At 36.8% G+C, this 22,798-nt stretch overlaps 1 protein-coding gene and 1 long non-coding RNA gene across 3 annotated transcripts in view; both read right to left on the bottom strand.

Moving 5' to 3' along the window:
* Positions 1–14,710, bottom strand: part of LOC107596682 (nuclear receptor ROR-alpha-like) — a 32,841-nt gene extending 18,131 nt beyond the window's left edge. Inside the window, exons 1-2 of one of the 2 annotated variants that reach the window (XM_016287475.1) lie at positions 14,224–14,710; positions 6,641–6,670 (exon numbers count right to left, since the gene is read on the bottom strand). In XM_016287475.1, the coding sequence (XP_016142961.1) occupies positions 6,641–6,670; positions 14,224–14,284 (91 nt within the window). In that variant the 5' untranslated portion in view covers positions 14,285–14,710. The remainder of the gene's footprint in view (positions 1–6,640; positions 6,671–14,223) is intronic. The other variant, XM_016287476.1, reaches the window with a different exon arrangement.
* Positions 14,711–18,834: 4,124 nt separating this feature from the next.
* On the bottom strand, positions 18,835–20,042 carry LOC107596685 (uncharacterized). The gene is made up of 3 exons (XR_001610393.1): positions 19,971–20,042; positions 19,502–19,601; positions 18,835–19,108 (listed from the first exon to the last, which is right to left on the bottom strand). It is a non-coding gene; the product is annotated as an uncharacterized lncRNA (long non-coding RNA).
* Positions 20,043–22,798: the final 2,756 nt, after the last annotated feature.

The raw sequence follows: 22,798 nt of genomic DNA, 5'->3' as shown, positions 1-22,798 counted from the left end.
ATTTACATTTTATAGTGTGTAAAATATATAGAATACTCTAAATTTGTTATAGACTCTCTTCAATTTAAAAACAAATCACAAACATATAATTTCTTAAGTATACTTTTTGTTGATAATTTGTAAAAGTTAAAAAATGTAATACCTTCCTCTTTATTACTGAGAGATTTTTTTCTCCATTTTAACATGGAGGTTTTGGAATATATATATATATATATATATATTAAATTGAGTATCTCACAGAGATTCCAAAACTTGCATGTTAAATATACACACATATATATATATATATATATATTCCTCACACTTCTGTTCACACACAAAATAAATACAGCAAAAACAAGCATAAAAAGGAGTTGCAAATGTAGATAGAAAATAAAAGGTCTGTTTATAATGTATGATATTAAGATATATTTAACACATTTCTGACAGGTTGGATTTATGATGACAGTGACAGTGCATGTTGTTTTACCGTATTATCTAGATGCAATAGCTGTTCTCAGGACAACAATGGTTTAATTTGGAGAAAGAAAGCAGAAAACGTAGATAGAATCCCCAAAGACTCATCTTAAAGATAGTCTGTGGATTTACGTCCCCGTAGCATATGTATCTCGCGGTTCTGTTTGTTCTTCTCTTGAAACAGCATTCTGCACTGTAAACTAGTGAAAACCTCAAGGTTCCACTAACGGAAATCCTCGAGTTGAATGCAAGAGTGCTGTGACAGGACAAAAAAAAGAGTCACCAAGAGAAAGAATGAAAGAGAGAAAAAGAGAGAACCTGGAAACATCAAGAGCTTATAGCTTTCAAAGAAACAACTCATGAGACAAACTGAGGAATTCTACAAGATCCGTATTTGACACAGCACATTTGTTTCATGCACATCTAACCGAATAACATATCTAATGCTAAGACTAGCTAATAGAGTGCTAGAACAAAAAAAAAATGTTTTAATATATTCACTGAAGTGTTTTTATTCGGATGAGTTTAGTTTTATATCGTTTCACTAAACGACACTAAACGACAAAAAAATGACATGCTTTAATAATCGTTATGTTTTGTAATTATACTGGTTGTGAAACCATTTAAGAAGAACAAAAAATTTGAATGTGTATTAATGTATAATTAACAAAAGCTATTTCTGTCTGCGTTCTCAAATAAAACATGAATTAGTAATTAAAGGATTCCATCTATAAAAATAATTCACAAAGCAGCACAGCCACAAAAACATCTTTTGTCACAGGAAAGTGCCAGAAGATAAGATAAAATAAGATGAGTTTGATAAGACATTTGTGCTTAGCATGCGGTTTCAGACACACACACACACACACACACACACACACACACAAACATATACCCATTTATTCATACACACATACACACAAACATATATACACATTTAAATATTCTTTTCATTGTGCAAATTAATAATACATATATTATCTTAGGTCTTGAAGGAACTGAATTATTTTTAAAAAAATCAGTCTGAATGGAAAAGCTTTGTGAATTCAGGGGGAAAGAATACCTCTTTGATTTTCAAGACTTTAGTCACTGAATGTATAAGTCATGATTTCAGAGTCTTTGAAGATTTAAAGGCATTTAAGAACAAGAGTGAAAGAAGGAGTGATACCCCCACACAAAAAAAGCGGTAAATTTATACACGTATCAGTGTGCGGAGCACATTTACGAGTTTCAACTTTCCTTTCGTAACATTCAGTTTCATAAGCCTTTGGTCTATATGAAAACAGATCAGATCTGATTTAAAAAATATATATTTTCATTTTTATATATATATATATATAAAATTCAAAAAGTCAGTTCTTAAACTTTTGTTCTTTTTGATTGCACTGTTTTACTTGGTAACATCGGAGAAAAACCAGCCAAAATGTAGGTGATGGAAAAACAGCATTCAGACAAAAGCTCTGCACGCACACCTGTGCACATACACACGTATGTGTGTGCCAACATACACACAGACTCACACACAGGGACTGAACGGGTGACCACAGTGCAGAACAGCGCAGTCTTGCAGCTGGTGAAGCGTTCATTGGCAGTAAATTCAGAAAGTATGTGTGTGTGCAGTTAGAATCTAGTGCAACGTTGCAAAATGCCTCACTTTGTATGTTTTCTAAATGTGCGTATAAAACCAAAAAGTGTATTCAATAAAATCCACCAAATTTCTTTCCGGCTGCGTTCATCGGATGAAGATCAAAACAGCTATCCCGGAAGGTCTCTCTGCTTGTACCTTCCTCTCTGCCTCAGTCTGACTGACTAAAGCAGTGCTTCTTTCTGTCTTTCTTTATACGGAACGAAAAGAGGACCTTTTAGGCCTTTTGTGCATTAGAACCATAGTAAACTGTCCACATAAATTTCAGATAGCTTCTGATTCTGTTCTTAAATAAGGCTAATTTTAATTAACGTATCGTCAAACCTTATTCTTTAAAGAAATGCTTAAAGATTAGCTTTTAATCAAATATAAATAAAGTATTATATAAAGTTAGCAGTCTGGACATTTTCAATGTTTTAAAAAAGTACTAAAGTTATTCAAATATAAAGTAACATATGGATTACGCAGTGACTAAAATATTAAATAAAATCAAAACTATCTTTTATTTCACTTTCTTTAACTTTGCTGTTCATTCTCTTTAAACCAACTTCATGAGGTGCATCCCTGGTATGTTTTTTCAACAGTTTATGTTTTGTTATTAAAATTCAAAAATGAGCATTTTTTGCTAAGAAATGCGTAGGCACAGTTTACATCAATCCAGCATTTAAGCATTTATTAAGATTATGAGAAATTATTTTACGCGAGTGCATGCACACACAATAGAAAATGTCATTTTTAAATGAAAATCAATGCAAGAGGTGAGACAGACTCAGGTGTGGTTGGAATCTGGAATTCTTTTACGGTGCTTTTTTTAATCACACACACAAAAAAAAAGCTTTCAGGGTTTCAGGGTGTTGGACTACAGCGAGAGCTTCAGTGCAAACCGGCATCAGATAATGCAAAGTGATAAGATACAGCACAGCTGAGTTCAGCAAGTCCTGCTTGAATTGTAGCAATTTTGATGAGCAGATATTTAACCACATGCGTGATGTGGGCTGCTACGGAAAATTCAGTTTTAGGGGATTGTACAAAAATGCCTATTTGAGAGTCATTTCTGAACAATGTCCACAACCACAAGCCTCACAAACGAGCATCATCTGATACTTTCGGGGTCCTCAGTTTTTGTCTGTGTGGGTTTCAGGACAAAGTAAACAAAAATAGAGGGAGAATTAAAGATCGCCTTTATCCTTTTAGCTGTTACTTTGTGTTCATTCTGTTTAGGCCAAACACAATGACTCAAAACTGAAAATGTTAAATTCAGAGAGTTTCTGTAAGCGAGACCTTATCTTGCAGTGTTTGTATTATTAATGAGATAATCTGCACGTTAAACCCTTTATCTGTAGTCACACAATCATATCTATAGTTGTGGTACTAATCATAACAGCCACAAAGCACAAGATAAACTAATAATCAATTTATCTGACCATTAAACAATATTGTGGCTTGCCAGGTTTGTGACTGAACTGATTACTTATCGACCTTATCTGTCACTGTCTCTATTGTTAATTTATTGTGAGTTTATGGATCTATATAAAGTTTATATCTATAAAAAATCGAAATAATTATCTGCCTTATTTTTGTTGAAAAGCACTGTACAAAAGAACTGATAAATTCACAATTCATTTAGGATATATTCGCATGATTGTGTAGACTGCAAGAGTTACAAACATAGTGTTTTTTGTATGTTTGAACAACTTTGCATAGAAAAGTCCTGTTATTTCAAATCATTTATAAGACTTTGTTCAGATTCAAAGAAAGTACCAAGTTAAATAAAAAGGATACTTTCTGCATCAATTTCCAATGTGTTTATTCCGTTTTTCATGTCAAACCAGATTTTAGACTAAACTAATGTTGTGCCTTAGGCTCAAAGGTGAACTGGAAACGGAAATGGCATATTTGATGTTGAATGTGTGAAAATCCCTATTACTAAACTCAGTGAGAACAGGTAGAGTCACACACCCACGCTGGACCACTTCACACACACACACACACACACACACACACACACACACACGAGTCTACTGTTAAAGCCATTAATAAATTACACATGGTAAAAGCAAACACAAACCAAGTATGAAAAATAGAATTAGAATGAAAGAAGCTGCATGGCAAATATATATGAATGAATTAAAGTAAATTAAACTTTCCTGCACAATCTTCTTATCAAGTCAATCTGAATATTTAAAAACATTTCAAATTATAAAAGGCACATACATTCTCTTAAATAAAACATTGATTCTTATGTTGTGTATCAGGTTCATCAGGTAATGCAAAGGTATTTTGAATTTATAAAGAAATTATAAATACAAGTCCTGATTTCAAAATCAGATCTACACTGCTTTCTGTATTCCTACAAAATCCTGCATATCAAGGTCCTTCAGGATGTCCATCATCCATCTCTGAAGTCTCGGACGTGTTAATATGGCGGAATGAGTCGCGTACAACTACAAACAACACAGCGAAACTCCAAAAAGGTCAAACGGAGAGACTGAAAGCAATGGATATATAATCACTATGTCCTAAACTCGAGTTTGATGAGCGGAAAACGGAAGAGTAAAATAGACACAAAAGTGTTTTGCAACTTATAAGTTGCTCTAACCAAAATGAAACCCATTACTTTCAAAGACACAAGGATGCATCCAATGTGATGCATACAAACATTTGTCACACACCCACAGAAACATCAGTAAAAATACATACTTATTAGGCCAGACACAAAACATAAATGCCTACCTCGCATCATCTTCACAGCATGTGAATATGGTTGACAGCTCTGTCTCACAGTTAATCAAACTTCTGAACAGATGATGCTGTCGCACGGTGGGAGATGACAGAGAGATTAGGTGGTTTTCGGTCGGTAGGTGACAGAGAGAGATGTGTGTTTCTATCCGCGAGTGACACAGAGGGAGAGGGTCTGTCCTTTTCAAACTACACCTCTCTCTGTCACACACGCATGATGTCTCTTCTAAAGCACTTTATGTGCTGTTTCTCTGTCCGTCTATAGGTGGACTCTACTTTCTCTTTCTCTTTCCATTTCAGCAGTGAGCAGCTCACCTCTGTATGTTTGTCTTCATTGCATCCTGAAATCCTGAATTCCTCACTCTATCCCTCTCACTTTCCATCAGTGCACACACACAACTAAAAACTCCCAAATAGTATCAAACCATCCTGAATACTTTGTTCTTTGGATTGTGCTTTCAGGGAAAAAAGGTACAAAAGCTGTCACTGGGACGGTAACTTTTCGAAATGTACACTTTTAGACTTTTTTTGTTTACACTTTATTTTAAGGTGTCCTTGTTACAGTGTAATAATACATTTAAGTACTGAGTAATATTAAATAACTACATGTACTTACTATATGGTTAGGGTTTGTCTTAGGGTTACTTGCATGTAATTATGCATAATTTATTGTTATTATAATATTAAGTACATGTAACGTGTAACATGGAAACCTTAAAGTGTTACCCTTTTTTTTTTTTTTTACTCGTAAAGGGTGCATATTAATATGTTGAAGGTGCATAATATTAGTACCTAAATATTACATATTAGTGTCTTTTGAAAGGATAATGCCCCAGTGACAGATTTGTACCTTTTCTCTACTTGATTAAAGGAGAAAGCAGCATTTAAATGGTAAAGTATTGTCTTGTTGGCTATTAGGAACCGTTAAGAAAGGATGTGAGGCTGGTCTGATAGGTGGTAGAGGGTATTGGTGTAAACAAGCTGTTTAAGATTGTCATGTGATATTGGTGCCACAGCATACGATAGAGTTGTTATTGCTTGTCATTATGAATCATGGTCCAACCACGCTCTGCATGTTTTCTAATCCACCTACAGTCACATTCAAATAAAGCCAGTACACAAATTTGATATGAAACAAACTCTTTTTTATTTCCTTTAAGGGTTTCCTAACATTTTTATAAATTGAATTTGACTGAGAAACTAATTTATAGAAGGATCTAAAAAGATCAAATGACCAAGTGGACATTGCCACAAAGTTCAAATTTAAATGCAAAAATAAAACAAAAAATTAAAGGAGATAAGGAAGGAAAGAAAGAGCAGAAGACTTACACAATGCACGCTTGTAATCAAACACAAAAGCGGGAAGAGTTTTAAACAGCATCTTTTCACCAAAATACTCTCAGATCTTATCTTCATTCAGATGCACACACCCATAGCTGTGCACACCTGTGCGTGCGTGTCTACGGTAGCTTTGCCCACGTTTAAACATACAGCTTTTGTGGCTGAAGTAAAAATATATGTGGATACAGGTGCATTGTGTTTGTGTGTGTGTTCTTTACAGGTGTAATAATGCACCGCTTTGCTACACTGATACAGGCCCCCCTTCTCCCTATAACCACAATGGAGGGGTTCTCTGATATGCAAAAAACAACATGCAAAGGGGGTTAAACAAGCCACCTTTCAAAGCATGCACACACTAGGAAACTGCTATTGTGCTTGACTATATAACATACTTGCACAGCTACACAGAGTGAACAGACAGTGTATAACTGAATGGTTGAGATTCTCAGTTGTACTTACTTAGATGGGATATCTTGTGCACTTGATTTCCTAAAGAAGGGCACAAAACAATAGGTAGTTAGGAAATTAATATGTTTCGTGTAACTATATATGTTCTAAATATGTTAAATAAGAAATTCAACATAATCGGGATGTAGCATGAAATGTAACTATAGTTGTAAACACAGGCCTGTCTCTATATCAGACTCTATTGGAAAAAAATGAAATCACACCACAATGGCAAAATTTTGACATCATCTGTTTTATTTTTTATTTTTTGGGGAAGTAAATTCAATTCTTTTAATTAATTATTAAAATAAAACAATTTCATTTTCATTACTGAAAATTAGCTGTGTCCTACTTGTTGCATTTGTAAAGCTTTCAACCTTGTTAATCCATAAATCATAATTATCAAGGAAATATTTTTTTCTTATACAAGTTTATCAATAACTACAAATCAAAACTTGGGTCAAATTAGCTAGAGTCTACTGAGTGACGGCTTAATTTATAGTAAATTAACAACCTGTTACTCATTCTGATTTTTATTTTATTAGATTTAATTACATTTCAATTTGATTTAAATTTGGTGTTTATTTAATGTTTATTGCTAAAAACAACAAGTCACACAAATCAGGTTTAGACATATCTCAAATTTGTTAACAGGATTAAAAAAAAAACAGGTCATATTTTAATTGAAGTTAAAGGGATAGACCACACAAAAATTAAAATTCTGTCATCATTTACTCACCCTCAAGTTGTTCCAAACCTGTGAGTTATTTTCTTCCATGGAACATAAAAAATATTTTTTGATTCGGTTGGTAACCAAACTGTTGATGGTCCCCATATGGAAAAAAATTACTATGGAATTTCATTGGGGACCAGCAACTGTTTGGTTACCCACATTCTTCAAAAGATCTTATTTTGTGTTCAGCAAAAGAAAGAAACTATCTCTTTAATAATTAAAATTTTTAAGCACATGCTTAAGAAAACCCAACATTTCTAAGAGTACTAGGGCTTAGTTAGGGAATTCATGGAAAGTGTCAGTGTTATTCACACACCTACACATACTAAACAACTAAAACTGTAAAATGTATGCGTGCACATGTACACAAACACACATCACAAGCATGCTTTTATTGGCATGAAAGCACAAACACACATCATCATTCACATGAAAAGCCCCCTTTAACCCCCATCCCAGCCCACACGTGAACACAAACAGCAATCTCCGTTGTCTGACGTTTGACCACACTTTAAGAAAGTTCAGATTTGATGCTGTGTTGGCCGTTTCCGATGGGTATTTTTAGCAGTGTGTCTGTCTGAAGACACAGGGCAGGTACGATAACCATCACTGGGAAAAAGACTTGGCCTCTCTCTCTCTTACTTTCTCTGTCTGTCTCTTACTCCGGCTGTCTCACTCGTTCTTTGAAGGGCTTTGTGGCTTTTTGAAAAAGTCACTTTTGCTTATGTAGCGGAACACACAAATAGGTGCGTGGCGACTTGCAGACGTACTTGGAAACAAAGACTCTCAAAGCAGGTATTTCACAACTCGATTTGCCTAATAGCAAAAAAATGACCAATGCTGTTTTCGGTATGATTTTTCGGTCAGTAGGATGCATGAATTTATGTTTATAGGCGTAACAGAGCAACGACGTTCATCGTTTGATGGCAGATTAAAGGATTATCTGTGGTACCTGAATGATCAGGGTGATATAAGGCACCATGGTAACAGATCTAAATGCAGTTGGATAACCCAGACAAGCCCTGATTACACTACTTATCAATCCATTCTGGCAAACTAGCACAGTTACTTGACCATGCAGCTATTACAGGACCAGAGACAAAGAAAGAGAGATTTTGTGTGCTTGAGTTAACGTCCTTTGAGAACAAACAATCACACTTATTCAGAACTCACTATCACTACGTCTTTAGCATGATCGCTAAAATGGTAACACATAAGGAACACATATCTACAAATTAGCAAATTAAGTCATTAAAACATCAAAGTAACAGTCTAGACACTCTGAAAAACACACAGATAGAGCAAACTGACATGTGGGCCTCTGTTATCAGTGCCTGACGTAAACTTATCATCTTGCTTGCACGGAACAACACTTGTCAGGTGACAGCTACAATATCTATAATAAGTCATTACTACACATCCTACACATTTAATAGATCTACAAAAAGAAACCATACTGAATTTGAAAAACCATACATATTTGTCCACTTCAACAGTATTTTTTTTAATTTTCCTCTCCAAGTCACATGAAGACACTGAAGTTTTAAAGCATTTAAAAGGTGCAACTGTGAACATTCCCAGAGCTGAGTGTCTTGTGAAAGCAATAATCCCACACAATAAGACTCATAAAGGAGGAATAGGAGAGAACTGTGCATGAGCATCTTAAACCCAAAAAACGTTGTAGACTGCCCTGGCTAGTGATGTCACAATACCAAAATTTCAATTAAATACCAGTAAAAATGCATGGTTCACTCCACCAGTTTTGGTACCATAGCAAAAACTATTTAAACTCTAATCGAAAATAAAAAAATGTAAATGTCAATTACATTTGTAAACTAAATAATACATGAAACCAACAAAACTTCAACTATTTTGATAAGTAAACACTACTCTTAAAATATGTATTTATACTCCAAGTTTTAATGCACAGCTCTATTTTGACATGTCAGAATTTTTATCCCGTTCACTGCTACGATGATCAGTGTGTCACTCTTTAGGATTTGCGAGCATGCAGTACTAGTCGATGAACTCGCGAAAACATCCGCTTTGATAGATATGAAGTGGATTCTTACTAACTTAAACACATCTGATTGGCCATTGCATTCATGCTCTTGACATAAATGTCTGTGATTGGCTGCAGCGCTCAATGCAAGTGTTTGAAAGCAGCACCTACTGTTACATTTTTTTAGTTTCAGTATTGATTTTATACTTTCAACAACACTAGCCCTGGCAAAAGATTCCCATCAAACTTTAGAATAACTAAATAAATTCCAGTGTCAAGCTCTGAAGACTTGCCCAGAGAGTAAATGGCTGGAAACAAAGAAATGGTCAATCACTCTTGGTGACAAAACGAATGTGTATGTCCATGCACTTGTACAGATGTTTTCTTCAACTTTCACATGAAGCACATGTTGTGGGAATCTCCTCAACCACCTGGATGATGCAATGGCATCCATAATGCCCTAGAAAAGGCAGAGTGTCCCCATTACTATTAGTACCCAGGCAGACCGCAGGGCCCCTGCTAACTTCTCTAAAGCCTCTTCCTCTGCAACCTGTATCTATGATGTGTCCAAGCTTCCTATGACATGAATCAGTATACTATGAATCAAATTAAGGCACTAGCAAGGACCTTGATCATCGTTGTTTGTCACCACAGCTGATCATCATTCATTTTGTTTATTGTGCATCTTACTTAACTGTAATAAAAAGTACAGCAATGCTGTAATATGAGGTTGTCCTAAATCTGATGACTTAACAGACTGAAAAAGACAAGAGAATATTTCAGAAAATATAAGTACAGTGAGGAGCCTGTGTTCACTAGTGCATTCAGGGAAGTTCTAGAAGGAGCAATGTTTTAGCGCACTGTATTCTTGACAATGGAGCAGTCCTAAAAAACTGCCAACTCCCTGGGCAGTGAAACAAGAGGTCAACTATCCAGGAACTAACCAGGCTTAACCCTGCTTAGCTTCAGTGGGTAACCAGTCAAGAGCTGCAGGGCGTTAAGCTGCTGGAAACTGGTGGCAGTTGTCCTCTGTTTTTCCATAACAAGAAGTCTCTGAGGACCCCTGCCACTATACAAGGGAAATCAACAAGTCAACAACATCCTATAAAAACGAAAAACTGACCCATCCTGAGAGACTAACTTCTAAAAAGTGCTTTGAGCTCAACTAGCTGTGAATGAAAATTAACCTTCATGAATAACTGTAAAGATACAACACAGAGCATCAAAGTTATTTCAGTTTTCAGTTGACAACCATTGACATTATCATGAGTCTCAAGATTTGCCTCATATATGTAGATTCATAAACCGCTAAAAGGTAACACATGCCATATTGTCGTTGAGTGTTTCAATACTCTGTGGTTTCCTTTTGTTTCGCACCCATCTCTTCCTCTGTTCAGTCTTTAAAGTTCTTTCTCACTCCCACCAGTATAAAATCTCCCCCGTGTTTTGTCAAATGTCACACTCTGCCTTCGTACACACCGTATTCACATATCAGCTTGGGAAGAAACTGTGAAAGAGTGTTGCAATGTGTGTGAGAGAGGTTTGTGTGTGTGAAAGCAGGTAATCCGTGTAGTGGGGTAGTGGAGGTATAAGCTTTTGGATCTCAAATTAGCCAATCGGCTTCTGGAAATAGATCAGGAATCCAAAGACACTCACTAAACACTAATCTTTCCTTTAATCCAGATTATGTCCATTCTTACTACACAGAAGTATTTACAGTATTTCTGGCAAAGTGATATGAGTGTAAGTTAGAGAGAATGAGAGAATCAGAGAGTAAAAAAGCTAAATAAATAGTGAGAGAAAACACTGAAGTAATAACACAGATGCATCTAGCGGTAAACATTAGAAGAGTCTGAAAGAGATTTCTGCATTCAGGAGTGGAAAATTGTGGATGTGATATAACAAACTAAAGGACTCCAGGTGGTTAAAATATCAGTAATAACGTTTACACACACACGGCCTAACTCTGCTCATGAAAGCGGAGTGCTTTGCTTTCTCATCAGAAGATATTTTGAAGAATGCTGGTAAACATACAGTTTTGGTTGCCGTTGACTTCTACTGTATGGACAAAAAACCCCACTGAGACATTTCTCAAAATATCTTCTTTGATGTTCCACAAAAACAAAAAAAGTCATGCAGGTTTGGAATGACATTATGGTGAGTAAATGATGACAGAATGTTCCTTTTCATGAGAACTATCCCTTATTTAGGGGATTGTTATTGATGCTACTTTGTAGCTTCTTCAGACCACCATTGAATCTACATATCATCCATTAACAGGAGAAAAATTAATGGGACCTTTAAAGGAATGCCAGTGATATGCGGTTAATTACCAAAGATATTAAATTCAACAATAAATTTCAAACAAAAATGTTATTTGGGGGTAAAGTTGTCTAGAATTTAGCAGTGAGGCTTCTGTTCTAGATTAATAAGCCCCAGGTTATGCATTGCAGATATAAATCCTTTGGCTAGATTTTCCCTTTTGCATATTTTAGAGCACACTGTGGGAAATTCTGTTGTGTTTACCAGCTTTAATTTGCTGGAGTTAAAAACTGGATATAACTCATGTCTAATGTTAACACATAATGTAACTATAATTTTAAAACAATGTTTATTAATGTAATTCCAAAGTCTATTTCCATTGTAAGGGCATTTATATGGGTTTCCTTCACTGAAGAAAGAATAGAAACTACTGTCTTAATCCATAGACTTGTACTGAACCCGGAACATTGCAATATATCTCCAAGGAGCATTTAACCACTTTAAGAACAAAAAAAGTTTTTTGATAAGAGGCTTGAAAGAAACTTTGATTTTAAAAGTGTAAGGGTCTGTGACTGAAAATATAAAGACGCTGATAAGCACTATAGCGTGTGCACAGGTGAACACAGGGATGAGATGTTGACTCAAAATGGGAAAGTTAAGCTTATGATATACACGAGAGATATAAGGTGCAAGTACACAGGTGCAAGTGGGAGCTCATCAAAGGACAGAAGCAGATAGAACAGAACAGAAAGTGAATGTGGAGGAGTTCAAAACAGAGGGAAAGTGTGTTTAGATGATACAGTGAGAAGAGCAGAAAAGGAGTGTCAGATAAGGGAAGTGTGAGAACAGGGATAAATGTGTTTAGATAAGAGGGCTGCATGAAGAGAGTGGCGGCGATGGGTGCGTAACAAGAGGGCAGGAGGTTATGACACAGGGTTTATACTTTCTTAATATATGGATTATATGCGTTTCTATTTGTTGCAATGTATAACAAGTCCTACTGTTTGTGAAAGCATTGTTTGAGAAGATGAAAAATATTTTTTAAAAACATTACAAATACCGTTATATGAAATACAACACTGAGCAAACTAATCTTGCATAATTCAATATATTAAAGTGCAACAACCTTTCATGCCATTTAGACTAAATAATGACATCAAAAACAACTGAAATCGATTCTTTTATACTAATTTAAATAGAATTAAATAATCCACTTTCCTTGTAAAGTTTTGCCTGAACACGTATTGCATGAAAGGGGTTAATGGTTAACAAGCTACACATCTGCATTAACTTCCAGTTTACACAGAATAAGGTCACTGAACAAACTGATCTCAGCGAAAGAATGTCGTAATAGTGAAATAGCCAACAGTTCAACTTCAGATAACCCAATACACCAGTTTCCAATTAAAGCAATACTCTTTCAGTTGAATAAGGCCCTAAAGAGACCTATTGGGTTGCAAGATCCTAATAAGACACCCTTGAGGGAATTCCATTTCAGTAACTAAAGTATAGTCTTATCTCTGTGCTACTTGGTCAATGGGTATCGCTTTCCATTCCCTTTTTTTTCTTTTATTTCCCTGACTTTTTGTTCCTTCCCTGTCTCTGAGAAACAATCAGGCACACAATTAATAGCCTAATGTCCATATATATTACGGAGATATAGCCTAACTTAAAAATAACTACAAAAATGTGCTCACTTTTATGTACTATTCAAATTTTTTATTTTAATAACAAGAACATTTTAATAATCGAAAGAACATTTTTGCACTATAAAAAACACATTGGAGCGATTCCATCAATGTTAAAGGTTCTTAATGGAATCATTGATGCCAATAAAGAACCTTTATTTTTAAGAATGTACATAGAATTTTACAAAGTTAATTTGTCACACCGCAAAAGTTTAACTCCCAAACTTGAAGACGTGACACTGCACGTTCAACAAGAATAGATAAGACAGCACAGCACACTCTTGTGAATGCACGCTGGATCAGAGGGAGAAGTGACAGAAGTCACAGCGTTGTGGTTTCGCTGGCTCGCTTGGCACAGGCTTGGCACAAGCGCTGTGGGTTAGTGTAGGACTGCTGGCACACAGACAGGCACTTCTGTCACATAAGGGGGTGTATTTTTAGAGTGCCACTGGTCTCATATCTATGACTGAATGCGTGTGCGAGTTTGTTCCACGTTTCACAAGTGTGTGAAACTTTCTCTCATTCACACACACACACACAGGTTTGTTTTTGTGAAAAGTGGGGACATCCCATAGGCGTAATGGTTTTTATACTGTACAGACCATATATTCTATTGCCCTACACCAACCCTACCCCTTACAGGAAACTTTGTGCTATTTCAGATTTTCAATACACTCCATTCTGTGTGATTTATAAGCGTTTTGAAAAGTGGGGACATGGGGTAATGTCCTGAAAAGTCACCTTCTCCTTGTAATACCTGTGTCATACCTTTGTCATTATACAAATTTATGTCCTCATTTGTCACAAAAACGCGCGCGCGCGCACACACACACACACACACACAATCTGAGATCATTTCCCACTAATGCAGTATTTAGGTATGTAATGGGTTAAAGAAGGACACGCTTACCTCTTTTACTCTGGGTGCTGTCATGGCTCGGGTCCGGTGATGCAGGCTCATCATTTTCCATTACTTTCCAGTCAAAACTCTGTCCGCCAACACACCTCTTTCCCGAATCGTTTGTGGTTATGGGGTAACTAAATCAAACTAATTAAACTAAAATCCAACTTAAAATAAAGAAAACAAAAGGAAAATGACAACTGCTGACACTTTAACGACCGGGACGCCGCAAACGTTTTAACAAGCACCTCGCCATTTTCAATTATTCACTAAAAGTTGGCGCGTCTGGTCAATAAACAAACAAACAAGGTTTCAGTCAACACGTCTCCCCGCTCCGGTGTCGTTAGAATGTAACTAACGTGCGTAATTGACATTTCAAAGGGAAAGACAAATCGTTGAGCGGTCCAGGACAGAGTTGGAGAAAGAGAGAGACGGACAGACACTTGTTGGATAAATCGACCGAGTGGCCTCCGGCTCGCACAGCGCTCGCGCTGTCCCGAGCCAGTACGGTGTTATGTCATCAATCATTATGTAATAGTCGCGGGAAGCGAGAGAGTAATGCTTTTAACTGGAGACTGAAGAGCACTTTATGAGGCTTTCTGTCCAGTCCACTTTAATGTTATGTGCATTATTTAAATGTATAAATAACATGACACTACACCACAAGACACATTTTTTTGCTTAAAAAACAAAAATCTGTTCTGAAGACATTTTATATATAGTAGGCTAGCTACCAAACTAGTAACTAGATAAAATAATAATGTTTAAACATTTTAATGTAACTCTATAATTTATCTCTCAGGTGTCTAATATGTCTTTTTTCTTTTATAAAGAGAGAAGTTTCACTGGTTTAAGGCACAAGGCCAATAATCCTCATGTGTTATGTAATGTCAATTCAGCTGTCACCGGATGACAGGAGAACACTACACTCTTAAAAATAAAGGTTCTTTATTGGCATCAATGGTTCTATGAATGAAGAACCTTGAACAACCATGGAACCTTTCAAATGCAGAAAAAAGTTCTTTCGATTTTTTAAATGTTCTTCAAAATGGTTCTTTTAGGGACTGATCACTGAAAGGTTCTTTTGGGAAGCAAAAATGGTTCTTTTCACTGCAAAAACACCCCCTTTGGACCCTTTATTTTTAAGAGTGTATGTCAGTGTGTCCATACACACTATAATGCATTCCACTGGTAAATATTGATGACATTGTATCAATGTACACTTTAATCTTTATCCACTTTCCCTAAACTTATTTTATGGCATAGAAATATACAGTACATCTGGCATTGGTATTAATTTATTAAAGGGATAGTTCAATGAAATTTCAGTCATCATTTACTCACCAAGTTGATGGTAGCCATTAACTTCCATAGTACTTTTTTCCATATTTTAGAAGTCAGTATAGTCAACTGACTGGTTGCCAACATTCTTCAAAATGTCTTCTTTTGTGTTGAACAGAAGAAAGAAAATCATACTGGTTTGCAACATCTATAGGATGAGTAAACAATGACAGAATTTTCATTTTGGGGTATTCTATCCCTTTAGGTCTATATTATATGAATGTCTGTTCCAGACATTCAAGGACCAGAGACAGGGCTTCAAACTGTCATGGTCCTCCAAAATTGAGATTACTATAGGAATCCTCAGCACAAACAGTGTAAATGACCACAAGCACCCCCAGTCATTGGCAGCACTGGGACCTATACAGTATACTGCATTGGGCCTCTCTAGTAAAGCGATGTATGAAGCACAGCTCACACAGAACTTACTTTAAAACCAAGCAGCTTGTTGTCGGTCAGTGCAGCAAATTTGCATGTCCAGCTTGACCCTGATGTGAAATCTGCATAAGAAAGTCTTTCACCTTCATGAAAAATTTCCTGATCACATGAATTCCTATTAAAATGATTCTATTTCATGATCGAAAATTTGCCGAATAACAGTAAATGTGATCACACCTTAATGGGTTCTCCAGCAGAGAGCTGGTTATTTATTGTAATATTTATTACACTCTTAAAAATTCATGATTCACGATGTCATAGAAGAACCTTTTTGTCTAAATGGTTCCACAAAAAACCTTTAACATCTGAAGAACCTTTCTGTTTCACAAAAGGTTCTTAATGGGGCGAAAGAAGGTTCTTCAGATTATAAAAAGGTAAGAAAGAGATGAATGAACGGTTCTTTGTGGAACCAAAAATGGTTCTTCTATGGCATCGCTGTGTAGAAACTTTTAAGCACCTTTATTTTTAAGAGTGTAATTGTGTTTCTAATTATTAACAGTATAAAAAGCCGGCATGTCTCGGCAACGTCAATGTAAAGGCTAGGTTTTGACTAAAATTTTTGAACTGCCAGTAAAATGGATCTCAGCAGAGGCAACGGTGAGATGATGGAAATGGCATTTTGGTCAGACCCAGGTTTGAACGTTAACACCACGAATGGAAAATATCTCCCCGCAGAGCTATGTTGAAGTGTTCCCACAGAAGCCATCACGCAAAGCCCACTTGACCAGACACTCAACACATCTCCATAGATAGAAACCCACCTCAGACTGTGTCCTACATACATCATATGCGAGAGGCCTGTGGGAGACTGCAGGGGCCTAGTTCTAGATGTTTCTTTCTATCTATCCAAGTCAGATTCACATGAGGATAACAAGGCGATAAGACAACAATTATACATATATTTATCTGTAAAGCTCCAGCTTCACATGCCCATGAGTGGTAGCAAGGCATAAGTCGCACTGCACCGCATGGCAGTATTTACACAGAGATGCTGAGTTTAAAGTCTCCACATATGAATGTACACTCCTCTGATGTGGACAATGTGTCATTCATTACCGTAACACTGCGGTGTCAGTCAGTTCTCTTTACTGGAATATATGCAGAATGTGAAACTCACACCAAATGGATTTCATGCAAGCACAATATGGATACGATGGATATCTTGCTTCTTTCTATAGGAAAGACAAGTGCATAGAGATTACTGTTTTTTTTACTGTAATTTAAGTGTTAAGAAATTTTATTAAATCGTACAAAAATAAAAGTAATTCCTAATAATACAAGTGAAACATTTATATATTATTTTGTAATACTCTTAATACTACAGAAAACACTTCAAAAATTCCAAAAACTATAACTCAAAAACAAACAAATAAATGAATACATTTCTGCAACGTGACAATTGGCTAAAAAAAGTGTGGGTCAGCTCCATCTTACTACTTCTTTTCTTTTTCATTTATTTTTATTGATTGATAGATTTTTATTTTTTAATTTTACTGTATTATTTATTCATTCATTTTTTTTTTTTTGCTGTTTTTCAGTCTAGACAGTCACAGGACAGTTATTTCAGCCATAACTGTCAGGTTGTAGGAACATTTTACACGTTATTCTAGCAGAAATCTCTTACAGTGCTTTTAAAACAATTTTGTTTATTGAAGAAAAAAATATACAAACCCAATTCCAAAAAAGTTGTGACACTGTACAAATTGTGAGTAAAAAAGGAATGGAATAATTTACAAATCTCATAAACTTATATTTTATTCACAATAGAATATAGATAACATATCAAATCGGGCCCTTAGACGGCACTGCATCACATACAGGAATGCTACTGTAATGGAAATCACAACATGGGCTCAGGAATACTTCCAGAAAACATTGTCGGTGAACACAATCCACCGTGCCATTCGCCGTTGCCGGCTAAAACTCTATAGGTCAAAAAAGAAGCCATATCTAAACATGATCCAGAAGCGCAGGCGTTTTCTCTGGGCCAAGGCTCATTTAAAATGGACTGTGGCAAAGTGGAAAACTGTTCTGTGGTCAGACGAATCAAAATTTGAAGTTCTTTTTGGAAAACTGGGATGCCATGTCATCCGGACTAAAGAGGACAAGGACAATCCAAGTTGTTATCAGTGCTCAGTTCAGAAGCCTGCATCTCTGATGGTATGGGGTTGCATGAGTGCGTGTGGCATGGGCAGCTTACACATCTGGAAAGGCACCATCAATGCTGAACGGTATATCCAAGTTCTAGAACAACAGTTGCTCCCATCCAGACGTCGTCTCTTTCAGGGAAGATCTTGCATTTTCCAACATGACAATGCCAGACCACATACTGCATCAATTACAACATCATGGCTGCGTAGAAGAAGGATCCGGGTACTGAAATGGCCAGCCTGCAGTCCAGATCTTTCACCCATAGAAAACATTTGGCGCATCATAAAGAGGAAGATGCGACAAAGAAGACCTAAGACAGTTGAGCAACTAGAAGCCTGTATTAGACAAGAATGGGACAACATTCCTATTCCTAAACTTGAGCAACTTGTCTCCTCAGTCCCCAGACGTTTGCAGACTGTTATAAAAAAAAAGAGGGGATGCCACACAGTGGTAAACATGGCCTTGTCCCAACTTTTTTGAGATGTGTTGATGCCATGAAATTTAAAATCAACTTATTTTTCCCTTAAAATGATACATTTTCTCAGTTTAAACATTTGATATGTCATCTATATTGTATTCTGAATAAAATATTGAAATTTGAAACTTCCACATTGCATTCTGTTTTTATTCACCATTTGTACAGTGTCCCAACTTTTTTGGAATCAGGTTTGTATTATAATGTTTCCCCAATATGAGTGCGTGGTGCTATAGAGTGGATTCGGTGTAGCGCTTACATGTGCACATTTCTGAATACCCCATTCACAGAGATTAGGTTAAATATCAGCTAGATCAGTTGGTCATTGCGCACACACCCACACACACACACACCACCTCAAACACACACCTGCGATCTTACTCACGTGTATAGAGATGTGTGCACATGCACATGGCCTGTGGTGGATTTTTGGCTGCTTTCAGCTTCGTGCTCCAAATAAATAACCCAGTTTTATTGACACAAATAGAACTACCAGGAGTGAAACAGGGGAAGAGAGCGAGTGTGAGAAAAAAATAGAGATAAGTAGATAAGGTACAAGTTCAGTTTACTAGGTAAAATCCGCAATGCATTTCCTCTAAGTGTACGATGTAAAAAGCGTATGTTCAGACTGATGAGCACAGAGCAAACAGATAAGTGTGTGTTAGGCAGACATCTGTAATGGGAACAACCCACAGGTGTGCAATGAGTCTATGTGGGTGTGTGGATAAAGTGGTTTCAGGTAGTCAGATTTGGTTGCGTATTAATGCATATTTTCACACTTAGTGCATCAATGACATCAGCTTGTTTTCTTTCTTGCATAATATATACAGAGAGATATGAGAGTATGTTTACCTGCAACCTCAGTGTAGAGTTTAGACTCACCAGTGCTGGTCACTTTACAAGTGATGGAAGTTTCTCATCACTTTCTGAGATCTGATCCTGAGTGCAGTAGATGAAAACCACACTACCCAGAGGAACTGAACTGGACAGAAAGAAAAGAGTTTAACAAGTGTCAACCCTGATGCTCAATCCCTAAAACCACTCAAACCATTGAACAAATAAGGGCAGTAAGTATCAGCAGTCATTGTGTCAATCATAGTGGTTATGCCTCCCATGTAAATAACTGCCACACAGGAAAATAATCTGACATCACTTCCTGTTCTAAGACATAACATGGGACTCCCCCATCCTTCACAAATTAGTTAGGGTTTACTGTGCCTTGAATCTGTGGCATTCATATTTTGAGGCGCTAAGACCCCAAAAGATTGAGCTACAATATTTTGAATGACACATTGACATTTTTATTTTACACTAAGTGTTATATAATTAAGTGAGTGAAGCACTTGTTTACCTAGAAGGTCCATCCAGTGAATGTCCTGGCTGAAACATACAGGCGGCCCCACTCCTTTTCTTGCCATTTCCGGTGTCACTCTACGGAGCATTATAATGGCGTACTCAGTGCATCTCTGGACTCCTCGGTTGAAGTCCTGCAGCTGAACTGAGAACGGAAACAGCGACATCTTCTGAAGAAAGAGCGACACTGCAGATAGGCAGCTGTTTAGAAGCCTTGAATATAAGGCCAGTGCAATTCCAGCAACACAACGGCAAACTTACAGCCACAGAGCCTTACATGGAAATGAACTGTAAATAAAATGAATTGAAAACTCTCAGTATCTTACAAGAGAATGTTTAAAACAACTCTAAAAAGAACATCGCCATATCCACTTGCTGCAGTTGAATTTCCCACATGAAAACTGGCCAGCAACGCTACACAAGCATCAGTGGAACATCATGTTTCTCAGACTGTAACTGTGGGAGGCCCCATAGAATGGGTTGGTTCTGTAAATTGTGGCGTCGTAATGATATGTGAAGGAAACAAGTCCTGCAGCTAATGGGGAAAGGATGGATATTGAGGGTGATCACTACCTTTGGAGGCATTTATGAGGGGAGTCATCTGCTGGATGGCTTTAAGATTTCATGTTTTACTTAAGCTGCCATTTTGATCAGAATTTGTCTTTAAGTGTAATTTTAACTGTAAAATTTTGTAAAAACACTACGGGAAAAAAATGTTAATAGGTTAACAGTAAGTTCCCGTACTATATACAGGGAAACACTGTAAAATATCTAGCCAGACATTTCATGTAATTTTACAGTAAAATGCTGTTCATTTTACAGTTTTTAGAAGTAAAAATAACAAGTATTTTGTTGTTTAAATAATGTTTTTTAAATAGTTTTTGTTATTAGTTATGTATATTTGGGCTTTATGCTACATCTTCTGTTGTTTAATGAAAGTTGAATGCATTATTTAAGTATCATGTGTGTTACCGTGATGGTGTTTTGTGTTTGCATGCACCTTCTATATATTAGTATATACTTCTGCTTGTGGCGAAGCTACTTGTGATGAGCTTTGATTCTTCATGTGGCTTTCTCTTTTACCACCTGCATTATTATGGTGGTTGTCAGTATGTTAAAGGTACAAAACAGATTTTAATAGCAGTGTGCATTGTTGAATTTACTGGTTTACATTCAAATTTTCTTGTTTGTAAATTACAGTTTTATACTGTAAAATTTACAGTTTTTGGCCAAAAATGTGTTTACAGTTTTTCTGTATTTTTTACAAAATTATTCTGGCAACCACAGCTGCCAAAATTATTTTGCAAAAACTACAGAATTTTTTTTTACAGTGTGGGCCTTCCCAGTGCTGTCACTGCTAGTGTAAAGGAAACTGTCTCAAAATCAGCACTCAAAGATCCTCAGTGCAGGGCCGGCACCAAGGCCACTCTGGTCCCAGACATCTCTTTCTTGGTCCACTCACAGACATTCTTTTTGCAGCTGTGAATAGAACCTGAAATGATCCAAGAAGGTTCCTCTCAAAGGGTTCCAGAGCTGGGGCCTAGAGGTTACCGTCACTCCCGCCACAGATGTTACTATTCACTGCCGCCAAGGATGCCTCGGTCTCAGAGCAGACACCTGAGGCCTTCCTAGTTCCAGATCTCTGTTTTTATGTGCCCTGAGCCTGCCCCGGTCAATAAACATATGTAAATAATATGCATAACAGATCAACCAATCTTATTCATAAATAAATTTAAAAAAAAAATTCATTACATTTATATAGCGCTTTTCTGGGCACTCAAAGCGCTTTACATTGTCAGGGGGTATCTCCTCATCCACCACCAGTGTGCAGCATCCCCCTGGATGATGCGACGGCAGCCATATTGCGCCAGAACACCCACTACACACCAGCTCATTGGTGGAGAGGAGACAGAGTGATGAAGCCAATCAGCAGATATGGGGATTGTTAGGAGGCCATGATGGTCAGAGGCCAATGGGCGAGTTTGGCCAGGATGCCGAGGTCACACCTCTACTCTTTTCGAAAGACATCCTGGGATTTTTAATGACCAGAGAGTCAGGACCTCGGTTTAACGTCTCATCCGAAGGACGGTGCTTTTTGTCAGTATAGTGTCCCCGTCACTACACTGGGGCATTAGGACCCACACAGACCACAGGGTGAGCACCCCCTGCTGGCCTCACTAACACCGCTTCCAGCAGCAACCTAGTTTTCCCAGGAGGTCTCCCATCCAGGTACTGACCAGGCTCAACCCTGCTTAGCTTCAGTGGGCAACCAGTCTTGGGCTACAGGGTGATATGGCAACCATTATTCATAATGACAGTATTTTTAATAATCTGATAAAAAAAATTAAAAAACCCATTTTACTTTAAATCCACACGCTGAGAACGTGCAGTCTGCCAAAAAAGACGAATAAACAGGTAATAAAGATAATATAAACAGATGATGAGGATGATATCAATGCATTAATTCCTACAATGGGCTGTTTCAATTTTTGTCAATATTCTGAATAACACAAGGACATTTTAAAACAACCACACAATTTTTGATTACCGACTTTAATGGCATTAATGAAGGCAGTTATAAATATTATTCCCTAGATATAATATTATTTAAATGCACACCTTTCCATTTGTAAGAAAAGTCAGATTCTCTTTAACACAATATGGAATACAGTACCGCTAAAATGTGACCCTGGACCACAAAACCAGTCTTAAGTCGCTGGGGTATATTTATAGCAATAGCCAAAAAAAATATTGTATGGGTCAAAATTATAGATTTTTCTTTTATGCCAAAAATCTTTAGTATATTAAATAAAGATCATGTTCCAT

Source organism: Sinocyclocheilus grahami, unplaced genomic scaffold, assembly GCF_001515645.1.
Source record: "Sinocyclocheilus grahami isolate Dianchi unplaced genomic scaffold, SAMN03320097.WGS_v1.1 scaffold222.1, whole genome shotgun sequence".
Taxonomy (NCBI): domain Eukaryota; kingdom Metazoa; phylum Chordata; class Actinopteri; order Cypriniformes; family Cyprinidae; genus Sinocyclocheilus; species Sinocyclocheilus grahami.
Note: the sequence above shows the minus strand (reverse complement) of the source record. Positions and strands in the feature narration are given on the sequence as shown.